General features: G+C 39.4%; 1 protein-coding gene across 1 annotated transcript in view; it reads right to left on the bottom strand.

Moving 5' to 3' along the window:
• The window catches only part of sez6b (seizure related 6 homolog b), a 677,849-nt gene that overhangs the window by 107,023 nt on the left and 552,909 nt on the right, over nt 1-17,917 (bottom strand). The window contains 2 exon segments of the mRNA XM_052035955.1: nt 9,816-9,982; nt 10,493-10,661. Of these exon segments, the coding sequence (XP_051891915.1) occupies nt 9,816-9,982; nt 10,493-10,661 (336 nt within the window).

Here is a 17,917-nt window from a genome sequence, read left to right as displayed (position 1 = left end):
TTTTTATTTCTGTTTTCTGGCATCGGCATTTTTTTTTCAGAGATACACATTAAAACTGTTTAATTGTGGTCACTGTATCTCTTATATCCCATCTGATTTGGACAACAGTTGACACCCTTATTACTGTCCATGCTGCATCACCATAAATGTGTTCTGCATGCAACTTATCAATATACGCGCATTCTGTCTTTCCTTTGCTGGGTTTTACCCCTCAGCCTCACTCTGAGCAGGAGGAGCAGGAGAAAGACTGGAGGGAGGGTGAGAAGAGGGAATGATGACGATGGCCAAAGTGTGTACCAAAGTAGAAGGCTACAGAACAATTGTTGCTAAATGGCATTAATAGAGATGGTTGATGTGGCCTGTTTCTGTGCTGTATGTGTTGTTATGTCTCAGGTATTCATGATGCAAGCTAATTTTCTTCAGTGAACTACAGTACTCCCTCACACCCTTCAATATATTACGATGTCTGATATACAAAACATTGTACACACTGCTGTTCTAAACAATGCAATGCACGCTTTTGAGTGCTTGATACATGCATGCTAGGTCCTAGAGATATGGCTAGTGTATTGGCAACATTTTCAGAAAACTTCAGTTGTGACTGACTGCAGGCTCCACATTGGAAATAGCTGTAACATTGAGCTAAAAGAAAATAGGTATCTGGTCATTTACACATTGACATTTGGAGGATCTAGCTATGCACAAATTGGCTTCTACATTTCCGACAACACAGAATGCACCCTCAAAGCACTTTTTTGGCTGTAAAGCACTCTGGAATACACAGAGGTCATGAAAGACACTACATAAATGAGTAACAAGTTACTATTTTATCCCTGGCAAAACAGCTCAATGTCATCAGGGTGTCGTTAAATTTTATGTAACACGATTTGGGGCAATTGAAATTCTCAACATATAATCCTTGACAAACTATTATTTGTGGACTTGCTTCAGTGATCTGAACTTTATAGCTAATGAAGTTGTAATTCAGTTAGGTTGCAAACGTAAACTATGTAACAGCAAGATTCATTGAAAAGATTAAATAGCTGGAAGGGAATTGAAGATGTGCTGAGATCATTTTTGTCATTGCAAACTAATATGTACCCAAAGAGATTTTGAAGATCAAATTTACATCGCCACCATCCCCAAAGGTTGCATGGACATATAATTTTCTCTTTCTGTGTTTTAATGCTGGAGAACAACAGCTCCACTTCTTTTAATTGATTAATTTATGATATTATGAGCCAGTTGATTCCCTTTGTGACTCTCAAAGAGCAGCCTCCGACATTTATTGCCAGAGGTACTACCAGAGATTTTGAACTCTTTAATCAAGATTCTTTCAAAATATTGATAGCTCCTGGGTTATGTTGTGCTATTTTCACTGACCTTCAAGGGTTTTGTTGCAGGAGGTGGTGAAAATTGCTCTTTGTTCCCATCAGTGAATCCATTTCTATCTTCATCACGGGAAAGGACTGACAGTGTGATGTCTCACAGGTAACTCACTCCCAAAGGGGACAAATGCAATCATATTCCACCAGTGAGCTAAACTGCAGAGCCCAGAGGTAATTCCTCAAACCTTCGACACCAGAAAAAATATCTTTACTAATATTCCTGCCTAAAGCAAGTTTGAGGTAACAATTTTTAATATTGCTTTTCAAATCACTTCTATTACTTTCCAGAGATCCCTCTCTTTTTGGGATTTCTTAGCACAGAGATGCCAATTTTAACCATTAACAAAGAAAGCTGATTCCCCTGCTCATAACATTTGCTTATTTCTCTTGTTGTGCTTTTGCAATCTTTATTTAAATTTCGGTGTGCACTGTTCGTAGGCATTCAGGAAAAGTTTAATTCCACAGTCTTTTCTAATCGAGCCTGAAAACTGGACCAACTGAAATAAAATCTTGAAATTAATTGCTTGAAACCCCCATTTAAATGGAAACTGCCATCATTAATGATTCACTGATGAAACTGCAGTTTGGTCGGCATAGATAAGTTAGACCGAAGGGACTGTTTCTGTGCTGTACATATTGTTCTACTACTCTGTGAGCACATAGCTTTGGGTATGAATTTGTCAATGTGGTGCCAAATAAAAATAAATTTCATTTCAATTGTGTAAAGTGCCATATATTAGTGATGATGCATATCTCAAAAGGCCATCGATCAAAGATGTGAACCCTGCTTTTTTCTCCACAGATGTTATCTGTCCTGCTGGGGTGGTTCCTACAGACTCGGCTTTCATATCTTATTTCCAGCATCTGCAGCTTCTTGCTTCTCAGGCATATATTAGCAGTGATACTGTGCAGGCCCAGTTGTTAGAAAAGAAAAGATACAGATTGAGAAAAGGGTGTCGATGTTTGTCAAGCCTCAGTGCTTGCAGAAAGAATGATTAATTTGTTGAATTGGTGGCATTTCTGGAATCACATTAACAATTGAATGAAAGTGAACTGTGTTGCTATTTTAAATGAAGATAGTCACCACAAACACTCTTTGCTATTGAGATAATATTAAGACAATTATTTGGATAAAAGGAATTTAAGGTTTTATTTTTTTTCCATTCATTCACAGGACATGGGCATCAGCAGCAAGACCAACGTTCATTACCCATCCTTAATTACTTTTGTCTTTGCTCTGTACTGCTGCTGCAAAGGAACAAATTTCACGTAATATAAGTCAGTGATAATAAATTGGATTCTGATTTGTAGGGCTTGCTGGGTCCTTTTAGTGGGCAGGTCAGAGTCAACCACACTGAGGGGTAGAATCATTTACAGCACAGTAGATGTGCTTCCCTAAAAGGAGAAAGTTAGTGAAGGATGTTACAAGTGAACCATGAATGTGGAGTGGGAGTGCGCCACTCTGCCCCTTGACCCTGAACTGGCTGATCATGGCTGATCTGATTGTAACTTCAACTGCACATACCAGCCTACATCTGGTGACCTTTCACCCTTTGCTTATCATGGACCTATCTACGTCTGCCTTAAAAACGTTCAGTCTCTGCTTCATACGTCCTTCGTGGAACAAGAATTCCACTGTCCCTCTGTGAGAAAGAAATTGCTTCATCGGTCTTAAATCAGTGACCCCCCCAATTTTTAAACTGTGACCTTTAGTTGTAGATTCTCCCACAGGAAGAAACATCCTGTGCACGGCACCCTGTCGAAACCCACAGGTAATTGTTTTTCTTACAACAATCCAGTAGTTACACAATCACCATTATCATTACTAACATTTTCGTCGAAATTTAACTATCCCAGATGCTATGATGGGATTTGAACTCAACTCAACTCAATGAAAGAGTGTCAGATCAGGTCTTCAGAAAACTCATCAACTAATTTACTCATTTTACTATCAAACTCCTTTGTGTCAAGAAAGTTCGGCAAAAAAGGAACCAAGAGATGATTTAATTGAAGTTTTCGAGGGAATAAAGGGAACAGACAAAATGTTTTTCTCTGTTGAAAGTTTCAGAAGTTGAAGAGTTAAAAAATTGAGGAAGCATAATATCTGGACGGGAAGTCAGGTTAAACAGTTGTTTGCAAAGAATCTAGAATCATGATTCATTATTAAGCAAGGCCATTAAAAGAACAATATAAATAGGATAGAGAGAACTGGATGCACTTTTCAGGGGAAACAGATTAAGGGATATGGTTATCTATGGATAGGGGACAGGACTTCTGAAAAAAATGACCAGTTCCAAATAGGCCATTTTCTTGCCTAGAAAATAGACACATGTACAATTTTTTTATGAATAAAATGCATGCAAAATACTTAGTGCATATTTTGAATAATCTTTGCCCATTGTCAGTGGAAGTCCTGCTTATTGGGAAATTGGACCAGGCATAATTCACCCTTGTGAGAGTGTCATTTCCTCAGCGTCATTCAGGTTGGTGATAATGTCACCAAAATGCACAGTGTTCATTCATGAATTAACATTTGAAATTAATTCAAAAATGTACAACCTATGACCTGCTTTATTACCCACTCATAGTAAAACAAGGAGCACAAAGTCACCCACAATGCACAAATTAGTGTGTCCCTGCTGAGACGTAGATGTTCTGTTCTCCGACTGCATCTATTTGACTGTCCACTGATCTGCTTGAGCTGAAGATCACCTCTGTGTGTCCACTGCCTCCAATAGCTATTTTCTGCAGTGATTAGTGCTTTGACCTCTGCCTATGTTGTGAAGCAAATGTCTCATGATGGTTTGGAGCATGGAAATGATGTTTTGGAGAGATTAAGGGGCAGGGGAGGGGATGTGGCCAGACTTTTTTTGTACAGTTGCTGTCAATGCCATGGAGAATGCACTTCAAGGTTGGAAACTCTTTCCCATGATTCCTAGCAGCAATGACACAAGTAGCTGCTATATCTGCAGGCAGCTGTCACTGGGAATCACACAGGTTGCATCTTAGTGCAGTGAAATGGAGGGAAACACATGTTAATATTTGCAAATTAGTGCCTTTTATCAGGTCCCCTGATTTCATGCAGCACATACTTAATGCAGCACAAGTGGGTGAGAATGAAAATGGGAAATAAATAGAAAGAAGTCATTAATGAACCCAGCAGGGGATTCAAGAGAATGTTCCTCCTCCCACCCCCTTGCCCCCCAGAAAGTAGTTAGAATGTGAAACTCACTGTCACACTGAATAGTGGCAAAATATTGAGTTGTGTTTGAGAAAGAGTTCCCTCTCATCTTTCTAAATTTACAAGCAAAACCTTCTATCCTTTTCATGCATTTAGTTAAACGTCTCATGATGAAGAAAAGGAGAGAGGTTATATGCTCATGGGACTGGAAGTGCAGAAGAAAGCTTACTCGGAGCATAAACATCAGAATGGACATCAGAATGGAATAATGGGGTTGAATGGCCTGTTTTGCGTAGTGTTACTTTATAATATCTCATATATTATATAAATTATATAATAATTTATAATAGGAGACATATTTAATTGCTTGATTGTAATGTGGCATTTTGGTCAATTATTTATCTTGAATCTCTTGGGCAACATCTTCTGTATTGGTTCATTTAGCATGTCAACTGGCCAGAGGACTGAGACCTGTTCAGTTGTGTTCAGTTTTGGTTTATTGTGTTCACTTCTGGTCACCCTGCTAAAGGAAGGATTCCATTAAGCTGGAAAGAGTGCAGATGACATTTACGAGGATGTTGCCAGGACCTGAGGAACTGAGTTATGGAGAGAGGTTGAGCAGGTTGGGACTTTTTTCATCGGAGCGTAGGAGAATGAGGGGTGATCTTATAGAGATGTATAACATTATGAGGGGCATAGATAGGCTGAATGTGCACAGTCTTTTTCCCAGGTCTGGGGCATCAAGAACTAGAAGGCATGGGTTTAAGGTGAGAGGGGAAAGATTTAAGAGGAACCTGAGGGGCAACTTCTTCATCTAGAGGATGGTCAGTATATGGAATGAGCTGCCAGAGGAAGTGGTTGAGGCAGGTACATTAACAACATTTAAAAGGTACTTGCACAGCTACATGGATAGAAAAGGTTAAAGGTCTTTCCCGTTGGGTATTCCTATAGGATATGGGCCAAACGCAGGCAAATCAGACTAGCTTAGATGGAAATCTTGGTTAGCATGGACTAGTTGGACCAAAGGGCCTGTTTCCATGCTGTACGATTCTATGACCTCATGCACTTGAATCATATCCTCACCCTTGTGATTGACAAGGCAATATATCACATTCACGTGCTTAATGGTTACTGGGTAGAAAATGCACAGAGCACTAACTTATTTTGCATTATAAAGGTAGTATCATTCTCATTACTTGATAGTCAAGGCTGAAACTCCACAAAATAGGCTTGAAAGTTATCCTTTCAGTAAAGTTAATAACAGGTGCAAAAATATATTAATAATTTAGAGAAAGAGTTTGCAGTGAACAGTACTGAAATCATCCAGGACTCTATGATTAAATTTATGTGCAAAAGAATTTCATGTGAAGCTGTTCATGAGATTTTGGACAACATTGCTCAATACAATTACAACTTGAATGAACTAGAGGCAAAACAAAACTGGGAATAAAAGAAGACACTGAAGGAGAGAATACTGAAGATGTCCAAAACTAACAGATTTCTGGTTACTGTTATGAAGTTCAGATTCAAAGTTTTGGTCCAATAATCAGATATATCCATAAAAAAAGTTTTTTTTATTTTCCTTCCTGCAGCCTGAATCCATGTCAATTTATATAAAATGAAATGACAGCACAACCACTTTAATTCCAGAAAAGACTGCAGGAGGTTCAGGCCCATGGGAAAGTCAGTGGAAAAATTTTAATGGATTATTTTGTTAGTGACCCAAAGTTCAGATTCTGAACTTCATGCCAGCAACTGGAAATGATTTAAAAACATTCCAATTACTTTTCTGCAGCGGGTGAATAAATGCATTTCTGCTGAAGTGACCCAACCAAATTGAGCTGGCAAAGGCTCAAAAGTGACTCTGTTGAATCAAATCTAGAAGGCTGGATGAGTTTGGAGTTCAGTTCATGCCTATTTTCAGCATTTTACAGCACTAATTTCAGTTGCCTGCTATTCCTCCAAAATCAAATTCAAATTCAAATTGGAAAGTGTTTGTTTGAGGATTAGACAAGAATAGTTAACAATTCAAGGCAACTTGTACCTTTTAGAGATCTTAGTTTTGCACATTCTTCCTGGTTACCAAAGGTTATTCTTTAAGTCTCTTCTTTCAAGCAAGACTCCTAATGCCCTTTCTAACATCTGTAAACCAAACCTTCTTCTGAAAATAGGAACACGGGAACTGGAGTGAGTTAAACCTATTAGGCAACTCATCCATTCAATGGGATCATGGCTTGTCTGTAACCCAGCTCCTTCTCCCTCACTCCTTAATGCGAATCTATCAAACTATCAATTAACAACTGACCTAACATCAATTGCTCTTTGTGGAAAATAGTTTCCAATTTCCACCATTCTTTGCATTCAGGAGTGTTTCCTCAAGTCCTGCAAAGCTTTGCTCTAATTTTGAGACTAAATATCTTCCTAATGTGAGTCTCTCCAACCAATGAAAATATCCAATTATTGGTTTTAGTCTATCAACCCTATCAGTTCCAGTTAGTGCCATGAGAATTTCAATCAAATTCAGCCTATAACCTTTCAATTTCCAAGTCAAAAAATTGCTACGCGGTCTATCCTTTGGAATCCAGGCATCAATCTAGTAAATCCACAGTGCACTCCCTGTCATTATAATGTATCCCCCTTCAAGTTCCTGCCTGGTATTAAGTGTATGAGTCTCTCAGGGTAGATGGAGAAGAACTTGGGGGTAGGAGGGGGATCATCAGGTTTCATACAGGAACCAACAAGATAAGAATGAGATTCTGCTACTAGAGTTTGAGATCAAAGGACCATATTGAAAATCAGACCCTCAAAGGTAATAGTCTCTGGATTCTTACCTAAAACACATATAAATGGCACAGATCAGACAGTGAAATGTATGACTTGAAAAGTGGTTTAAGAAACAAAGGTTTCACTTGGACTCATAATGGGGAAGAGGCTCTACTTAAATCAGGCCAAAACTAGAGTCCTGGAGAATAAAATAAACAGGACTTTAAAGAGGGAGATTTAAACTAAAAATGGTTCAGAGGGAATTCAAGGTGAAGGGACATAAGCTAATTTGAAAAATAATGTCACGACAAAAGATCTGAGTAGTGAATTTGGTAGCAAGAAGCAAGGAGGGATTGCGAGGCTTGTGACAACAATGTATCAGCAAAAGTGGTCCAAGGAAAATGGCAATAGGTCAGCATTAAAGGCATTTTGTCTTAAAGTAAGAAGCATGTATAAAATGTTGGACAAATCAGTGGCACAAATAATGATGAATGTGTTTGAATTAATGGTTATGACAGAGATGCAGTCACAGGAGTCAGATACTTTCCAAGATAGATGGCATTTTTAAAAGACAAGACGCATGGAAAAGGAGCAGGGGGTTGGGGTGGGGTAGGGTAGGGGATGACAGCCTTAATAAGAAAAGGACGATTTATAGCAGCAGTCAGAAATATTCTTGGCTCAGAGAATCAGGAAGTAGAGTCAATAAGTCTGAGATAAGAAATAAGGGGCATAACACTTGTAGAAGCAATTTAGAGGTTTTCTAGTCACAGCTACACCATTGGATAGACTGTTAATCAAGAAATGACAAGAAATTGTATGAAAGGTGATATAATAACTGAAGGGAATTGTAATTTTCATATTGACAGGACAAACCAAAATGGAGAGAAACCTCACAAAATGCATACAAGGTTTGTAAAAACTGGAATGATCCAACAGAGAACAGGTTATTTTAGAACATAGAACATAGAACAATTACAGCACAATTCAGGCCCTTCAGCCCACAAAGCTGTGCCGAACATGTCCCTACCCTAGAAATTAATAGGCTTACCCATAGCCCTCTATTTTACTCAGCTCGATGTACTGATCTAACAGTCTCTTGAAAGACCCTAACGTATCAGCCTCCACCACAATTTCCGGCAGCCCGTTCCACGCACTCACCACTCTTTGAGTAAAAAACTTACCCCTGACACCTCCTCTATATCTACTCCCCAGCACCTTAAACCTATGTCCTCTTGTGGCCACCAATCCAGCCCTGGGGAAAAGCCTCTGACTATCTACCCTATCAATACCTCTCATCATTTTATACACCTCTATCAGGTCCCCCCTCATCCTCTGTCTCTCCAAGGAGAAAAGGCCGAGCTCCCTCAACCTGCTTTCATAAGGCATGCTCCGCATCCCAGGCAGCATCCTTGTAAATCTCCTCTATACCCTCTCTATGGCTGCCACATCTTTCCTGTAGTGAGGCGACCAGAACTGAGCACAATACTCCAAGTGGGGTCTGACCAGGGACCTATATAGTTTTAGAGACTCATCTTGTGTACCAAGACAGGTTTAGTTGGTAGTCACAAAGAAACGAATCCTCTGAGGAACAGTAATTGTAATATGATTGAGATCAACAATGATTAGAGTCTTAAACTTGACCAGAGTAAGTTACAAAGATATGAGGGATGAGCTGCTAGGGTGGATGGGAAAGTCAGATTTAATTAATTAATTAGATTAAATGTTACACATTGAAAAAAGAATGCTCAACAAAGTTAAATTATATTGAGAAATATAAGTTTTACTGCAAAAATGTTCCATTCTTAGCTTCCTAAACAAGAATAGTTTTACATTAAACTAAGTGCCTCACAACATTGTGCAGTAGAGTAGGAAGCCTAAGGATTAGGACAATTATTAAAAAGGATGATCTGAAATATGATAAAAAGAGGAGAATAACCCAGCAAGAAATATAAAGATAAATTGTAAGAAATTCTGCAGAATGAAGAATACATAAAGTAAATATGAGTCCCTTGGAAGCAGACAGAGGAGAAATTGTAATAGAAAATGAGGAAGTGGTTGAGACATTAACAAATATTTGTACTTATGTTCATTACATTCTTCAAGGTGGAAACACCAGTAATTCAATATCATGTTGATTTTTTTCTATTCTAATTCACAGTGTTTAATGAATCCCAACTTATTTTTTTGGTCCGCAGTTACTTCCAGCTTTTCACCATTAAGAAATTAGTCTGTTCTGCCTTTACAAGCCAAAGTGGATTATCTCATATTTGCCTAACTAAATGCATTTGCCACAGAATTTTTCAAGCACACAATCTTTCACACATTTTGCTCTATTTTTAATAGTAAGTCTAGCAGTTTGTAATATAGAAAAATAAGCATGGATAACATGCAAAAAAATGTTTTTCACTGTATCTTGGCACATGTGACAATAATAGACTAATAACTGATATTTACAAATTACTTTTTAAGATTTGAACCATTACCTTCATATCTTAAAGCCAGTCCAGTAGATGTACCAGAGCTGTCTGTAGTCAGTTCAATGAAGAAATGTTCAGATTCACTGACAATGCCTTCAATTGGCAGATATTCCACTTCATAGGAATCATAAACTGTAGGAGCATCAATATTGTTCCCATTCCGAATGATGAGTCTGGTAAATGGAAAATAACTCTTCAAATAAACACCACACTTTGGTCAAATACCCATGACATTGTTCATGGCACACTGCATAAATGTATTTCCTTGTTCGATGCAAATAAATGATAAGATAAATATTTTTGTACAATTACTTTGATTAGGAACATAGTAGACCAGAAACTTGGCATCTCAAGTATTTCCCTTAATGGATTTGTTCATTTTAATTTCCTATTCATTTTCAGCCCAACAGGATACAAGTTCTTTTTCTATCAAGAGTTTGTCATTTCAAAGCCCACTGGTATATAATTAATCTTTTCAAGCTTGTTCAAAGTATGCCTTTACAAATCACCATCATAGATCTGTAGCAGCTTACTTTGCTGCTGAATTATGAAGCTTGATTCATTCTCCATTTGTGGCCCACAATCAGAACCCTGGGCTCATTATACTTCATGAGAGCTTTTTGTTTACACAGCTGAGTCTCAGTTATTTTTAAGCAAGAAGTTAAGTATACAGCAGAAATTACCTGTCATCATCTTCAGCCAATGCAACCTTCTCAAAGTGCAGGTGGAGCTTCTGTCCTTCAGGAGCCTCAATCAACCAATAACAGGTTAAATTGTTGCTGTAGTTACCTGGGAAGTTGGGCGATATGATGCGACCTACGGTTGCGTTTCTAATCAATCCACCGCAGGTAGCTGCAAGAGGAAGGTTCCAGGTTTATTCTGTGCCCTAAGTCTTGACCGGAAGAAGGTAGAATGAACCAAAATTCAAATGTATATTCATTGCCTCTGTGTCATGTTTGTAATAGAATATTAGCATGCTTTTGCTGGTCTGTGGTAAGAGAGTGTTATATGTCCAAGAACCCTGCATGGCACCTTTTATACTGTTCAATGTTTCATAAGGAGTTCTAATATCTCGCTATGATTCAGCAAAATTCATCAGATTACCTTTCATAAAGAAGAGTAAGCCTTCCATTTGCATGGCCTCTTTTGCAACCTTGAAACATTTCAGAGGACTTTATAGCAATTCCCACACAGCAAACTCCCACAAACAGCAACATGTTGAATGAGGGCTTAAAAATAGGTCAGTGCACAGGAATACTGCTCCCACTCTTGTTCAAAACAGTGCTTTGGGATCTTTCAGATCCATCTAAGAGAGCTTTGGTCTGACATCCTATCCAGAAGATTGCACCTTTAACATGGTGTGCCTCCTTACTACCAATGTCAGGCCAGCTGCTTGTTCTCCAGTCTCTGGAATGGGATTTGAACTCACAACATTCTGACATGGGTGAGAACGCTACAGCCTGAAACACAACTGATGCACAGTTACCACTTAGTAGGTAAGACTTTTTTGTCCAAATGTTATTCTATAAAATTAAATTCCAGTGTAGTTGAGTTATTACCCAACATACAAACACACACACACCACACTACATATCACAAGTGTTGGATAATGTCAGCACTGCTGTAGAGTTGAAAAACTGTTGAAATAGGGCAGATAGAGTGAACCTGCTTTCATCAGCAGATGGTCCAAGGAGCAGTGGCACAGATTTAAAGTTTTGACCAAAAGTGACAAAGGGAAGGTGGAAGAAACTTTGTGCAGTTCTCTTATATGATGAGATGGACTCTTGACCTCACAATCTACCTTGTTGTGACCTTGCACCTTATTGTCTACCTGCACTGGACTTCATCTGTAGCTGTGACACTTTACTCTGTACAGTTATTGTTTTTACCTGTACTACCTCAATGCACTCTGTACTAACTCAATGTAACTGTACTGTGTAATGAATTGACCTGTAGAATCAGTATTGAAGACAAGTTTTTCACTGTACCTCAGTACAATAATAAACCAATATCAATGATATGGAATTCACTGCTGGTTAGGTAATGGGAACAATTAGGGTTTTCAATGCGGAATTGGAATATGAACTTGAGGGAATAAAACTTTCAAGGCTTTGGGGAAAGAGTGGAGGATTGTGACAGGTTGGATTGCTCTGCTTGGGGCTGGCATAGATTTGATGGGCTATCTGGCCTGGTCCCCCTGCGCCGTTCCATCTTAATGATCACATGACCTTAAGTGGGGATTAGTATGAGAATAAAACCAGAAAATACTGGAAATATTCATCAGGTGAGACAGCATCTTTGGGAAGAGAGACAGAGTCAACATTTCAGGTTGGAGACTCTTCTTCAGAACTTGGTGTTAGACTGCTGGATTGATGAGGTGAATCCCATGTTGTTCTGAAAGATCACAAAGGCCACATTAAAGGAATAGAGAAAATAATGATGTCATCCATTTTTAACCAAGGGACAGAAGAGACACCAGCACTGAAAGGGTGACTGCCCTCCATTCCAATGGCTCTGGAACAGCACCCCATTGGATCTCATTTCACAACTGATTAACATTTCTTTGCATTCCTCGGTGAAGACCAATTAAAGTCTCTACAGACTGAAGCAACACATTAAATCCTTTGCCTTAGGGAATGAAGAGATAAGAATGGAAAACAAGTTCACAAGATACATGTATGAATAATGGCTTGCAGTGTCCTGCTTGTCAACAGTGACGTCTATTCTGAAAGGCATAGTTCAAGTTTCAAACGTTGTAAAATTACATTTAATAAGATGCAAAGAAAGAAACAAAGCAAATGTGGAACATACTGGATGTCATGGTGCGACTACAAAGCAGTCAATTATTTAAACTGAAAGAAATCATGGTATATAGATATATAAAACCTATTCATTTGATTGAGGCTATTCCATAGACCTGGTCTAATTTTTCCCATCATGGAGTGCACATAAAACATTCATTCTTCTCATAAGGGTCCTGAAATCTTTACCCCACACATCTTCCCAAAGTTAATTTCGCAAAATGCCACAGGATATCCTGAACATTCAATAGTGAGTGCTTTTAACTAGTCGATCAAATGAAAATCATGCTTAAAGTTTGCCATTTGCCAACATTAGCTGAACACAAGGCTTGAGATTGGAGGCCTTAAATAACTTCAAGGCCTCAAGGCACAGTTTTACTGAGTGGAGCCATCGCTGTTCTAATATTATAATTGCTTTTCTCCATCGTCACCATCTTGCCTGCCTTTGTCTTCACATCTCCCCCTTCTGTTATAAAAGGTTTCATGTGTGGCTTTAAGACTAATTCCCCTTATATTCTCCTGGACAGCATCTCTGCATCACATCCACAACCCCACCTCTTCCCCACCACCTCACATTAAAATTTGTAGTCAATGTTTCCTCATTGTGAAGCATTTTGACATGGTTTCCTTTAAAGATGTTATTTAAATGCAATTGACTGTTGATCTATTCCGTATAACAGAAAAAATAAATCATGTCAATGTACAATACATTTCTTGTCTAATGTAGCAGCATGACATCTGGGCCACAGTGATTGAATTTTCTTCTAATCTATTTATTTACTCATCTATCTAATCTAAACCATCTCATCTACTGATTATGTTCCTCTAATCCTGGCTTCTGATCAATCTTGAATTTAATTATTACATCATTGGCGGCCTTGCCTTCAGCTGCCAGGGCGTTGAGCTCTGATGTTCCTTTCCTAAAGCTCTCATCAAGGACTGAGAGGTAGCACTGGATGTGAAGAGCACTTCAGACATCTGTTACCATGTCTTTAACATGAACATATTCAACTCCATCCCACAGCATATTATCCACAACAACCACACCCCTACCCCAACCAGGAAAGAGGTTGAAAAGTAGAAAAATGACAGGGCCTTTTGACCAGATGAACTCCCGGCTAGAGTACATGGTAACGATATGTGACTTCATCTCCCACTGGTGGGAAAACAAGTGCCAGGGGACCTCAGAGATGCCATAAACATAACTGCTTCAAGAAAGGGCCAAACGTGGGTAAATAGGACTAGCTTGGTGAACACCATGCTCAGCATGGATGAGTCGTGCTGTATTACTCTATGGCTCTAACGCTAACTATGGTGAAGACAGAAGGAGTTATTTCTGAAAAGCAAAAATACCGTCAAGGTTGGAAATCTGAAATAAAACAGAAAATGCCAGGGATACCCAGGAAGTCAGGCAGAATCTGTGGAGAGTGAAACAGGGTTAACGTTTCAGGTTCAATGACCTTCAACACTGCTGGAAAAATGAGAAGTACATCTTAATGTACTTAATGTACAGGTACATCTTAATTTGTAGAGAGGGGAAAGGGTGGAGCGAACAAAGGAATGAAATGGAGACCAAGGCTTTCTAGCTGACACAATTGCTTTCAGTGCCATCTAAGAGAGGGAACTGATCCATTTGGAGCAGGTTTAACAGAGGCAGGTGTGAGTGCAGTAGAGAGAAGAATAACACAACATGCTGGAACTTTGAGCTGCAGAACACAGAAGTTGTGTGAAATCTGAAAACAAAAGAGAATGCTGCAAGTATCAGCAGATCAGGTGGCAGCTGTGGAGAGAGAAAAAGTGAGTTAATGTTACGATGATCTTACATCGGAACTGATCAGTTCTGACGCAAAGAGGAAAGGCTGGTTGCCTGAAATTGTTGAATCCAAAGCCAAGCCCTATGTCCATAATATGATGAGGTGGTGTTCCTCAAGCTGATGTGCACTTTGTTAGAACAGTTTGGGAAACCAAAGACAGAGAGATCAGAGTGGGGGTGGGAGAGAATTAAAGCAACAGGTGACTGGAAGCTCAGGGTTATCCTTGTGGGCTGAATGCAGGTATGACCGAATGAATGATTCCCAATTTGATTTCTCCAGTGCAAAGGAGACCACATCTTGACCGCTTAGTGCAAGACACTAAAATGGAGGAAGTGCACGTAAATTTCTGCTTCTCTTGAAAGGAATGTTTTGGCCTCTTGATCATGGGAAGAGAAGAGAAGGGAAGATTTTGTATCTGGTGAGAATGCATGGGAAGGTGCCTCGAACAGGGTCGATGGAGGTGGAAGATTGAACCAGAGTGCAGTGGAGGAAATGTTTCCGTCTGCTGAAAGAGAAGTAGAGGGCAAGATGAGTCTGGTGGCAGAAGGGAAAGCGATAGCAAGGATTCTCCTCAACTGCCTCCTCCCATCGGCAGAAGATCTCCTCTCAAATGTCGCCATCCAATTTCTTTCACCAAGAGCAGCAATGCACAAGATCTTCAGCACAGGTATTGTGTGTGTACCGTAAATTGATTACTGAGATTGGGGTGATCGTAGTTCCGGAGTGGAGACAGTAAACGTTTCCTGTGAGCAACTTATTCCAGGTCCGGGGTAGTATTACACTGAAGAAGATGTAAGAGGAAGATCAGATCTCAATTAGCTGAGTAAGCGGACCCAGTAGTGGAAAATGGAGGTTAATTCAGATAATTGCGAGGCGTTGTCTTTTGGAAAGACAAATCGGGGAAGGACTTTCACAGTGAATGGTAGGGACCTGGGGAGTATTGTTGAACAGAGGGACCTTGGAGTGCAATGACATGGTTCCCTGAAAGTAGTGTCACAGGTAGACAGGGTGGTACAGGCTTTTGGTACACTGGCCTTCATCCGTTAAGGTGCTGAGTACAGAAGTTGGTATGTTACTTTGCAATTGTACAAAATGTTGGTGACTCTGCCTTTGGAATATTGTGTTTAGTTTTGGTCACCCTGCTATAGGAAAGATGCCATTAAACCGGAAAGAGTGTAGAGGAGATTTACAAGGATGTTGCCAGGACTCAAGGGATTGAGTTATGGAGAGAGGTTGAGCAGGCTGGGACTTTAATCAGTCGAATGTAGGAGATTGAGGGGTGATCTTGTCGAGGTGTATAAAATCATGAGAGGCATAGATAGGGTGAATGCACAGACACTTTTTCCCAGGGTTGGGGAATGGAGAACTAGAGGGCATAGGTTTAAGGTGAGAGGGGAGAGATTTAATAGGAACCTGAGGGGCAACTTTTTCATCCAGAGGGTGGTCCATAAATAGAATGAGCTGCCAGAGGAAATGGTTGAGGCTGATGAATCTGCAAGAGCGTTTGTAGTTTAGAACACCTTGCTGCTCACACATTTGCTCTCACACGAACTCATCTACAGCTGTGTGGATTTATGGAAATTTCTTGCACAGAAAGTGTTTGACACTGGGCTTGTCGCAGTGGTTTTATTTGCTCCAGGTCTCAGATTTCCATAAACAATTGTAATTCACACTAGGGGTGGATGCATTTCTTCTGAATCTTCCATTTTGGGAAAAAAACAGAACAGCTGTCTACATAGCAGTATGAGTGATTAATAAAGTTTTCTTTTAATGATTTGAGGTCTGTACTTAACAGTATAATAGTCCAAATTTTGCCATAGAATTAAGGGTGAGACAGATGGCACTCACTGATATTGTGGAAAATAAAGACAGCAAACCAGTTAAGTTGTTTCACTTCAAAAACAAAACAAATACTTTGTATGTTTCTGAATGTCTCTGGTATTCAGAGATGTGGAAGAAAATTGTAAACCGAATAAAAATGAAATTTTAAAATTAGTACTGTTTGAGAAAGATAATATTCTTAAAAAGAATTAATGATATTTAACTAAACTCAACTAATTCAAGAAACAGTAAGTGGCCAAATACTTACCTTGATCCCTTGCAGCAACTCCTCTCCATTCAAATGAATGAAGCTGCAGTTTTCAGGCAGATTCCCTTTCATAAATTACTAGGAGTTCTGACAGCTTTGCATACCAGCTCTCAACTCCACCAGGACATGAGGAATCCAATAATGGAGCACAGTCAGGAAAAGTTGAAGATTGACCTGCAAGTTTGGGACTTCCACATTTGTAGTGCATGAGTGAGCTTCCTGACTTTGTTGGTGCCCACGTGGAAAGGCAGCAGCAGTTCACTTCTTCATGGAACTGCTGGTGTTTCCCTGTAAAATCCAAACCTGTGTGTGTGTGTGTGTGTGTGTGTGTGTGTGTGTGTGTGTGTGTGTGTGTGTGTGTGTGTGTGTGTGGTGCTGGGGGAAGATGAGGTGGGGGGGAGGGGTGTTGGAACTGAGGGAATGAATTCATGGGTGTCACAACCTTATCCACTTTATTTGAGATAGATGTAAATTTTGTACTGGAAGCAGATCATTTTCAAATTGTTGGCTAATTCAGATGATTTTTTTTGGATTTAGCCCTCATTCCTTTCCTTGACCTCTCTGGGCTCTAGTTTGAATGTAGCTTAAATCAAAGAGGTAAAGACCCCTTCTGATAACTGCAAAATTGTACTCTTCATACAATATTGTTGAATTCAAATCGAGTTCACAAGCCGCCAACCCTGCTCCCTAGTGAATACAAATCACAGCATAAAGCTGTCAGTAAAATGGACAAAACCAGAGGGAATACGTGCATGGAAAGGCACAACTTGTTGATGATTCAGTACAAATGCAGCTTTACTTTGCATTTGACTCTTGCTGTATTACACCATTGGTGACACCAATATTCCACAAAGGGATGTTATTGCAATAAATTCATTTCAAAGAAGTTCTGCAGCTTTTATTCTGAAAAGTCAGCTGAGCTGGCTAAAAACATTTGCAGCTCGACTGAGTTGCGTAATGATGTTTCATCTATGTTACTGGAAGTTACCACCTAGATACAGCCATAGCTCTTGGTGCTTATTTACAATAATTTATTTTAAAGTGAGTAAAAGACATCAAGGTGGTTATTTTGCAAGTGTTGCCCACTTGCCTGCTGAGTCTGGACTTGTATTGTTCATCTATGTGATGGATAATGACTCTGTGAATGAACCACTTAGCTGGGGAAAATCAGAATTTTAACTTTAATTGATCAAATTTTTCACCTCATGCTTCATCCTACTGTCTTCTCCGTTATGCTGTTCAGAGGAATTAGGGAGAAGCTGCTCGACAGACTTGAATTAAAAGGAGTCAGCAATAATAGGGCATGGGTGCTCCCTATGGAATATAACCAATCAAACGCCTGGTGTCTATTCACTTTTGCTTAAGACAAGATAAAGCAAAGGCCATAAGAATTCTACAGATACA

Source organism: Pristis pectinata, chromosome 21, assembly GCF_009764475.1.
Source record: "Pristis pectinata isolate sPriPec2 chromosome 21, sPriPec2.1.pri, whole genome shotgun sequence".
Classification (NCBI taxonomy): domain Eukaryota; kingdom Metazoa; phylum Chordata; class Chondrichthyes; order Rhinopristiformes; family Pristidae; genus Pristis; species Pristis pectinata.
The sequence above is the reverse complement of the archived record's forward strand: the minus strand, read 5'-3'. Positions and strand labels throughout refer to the sequence as shown.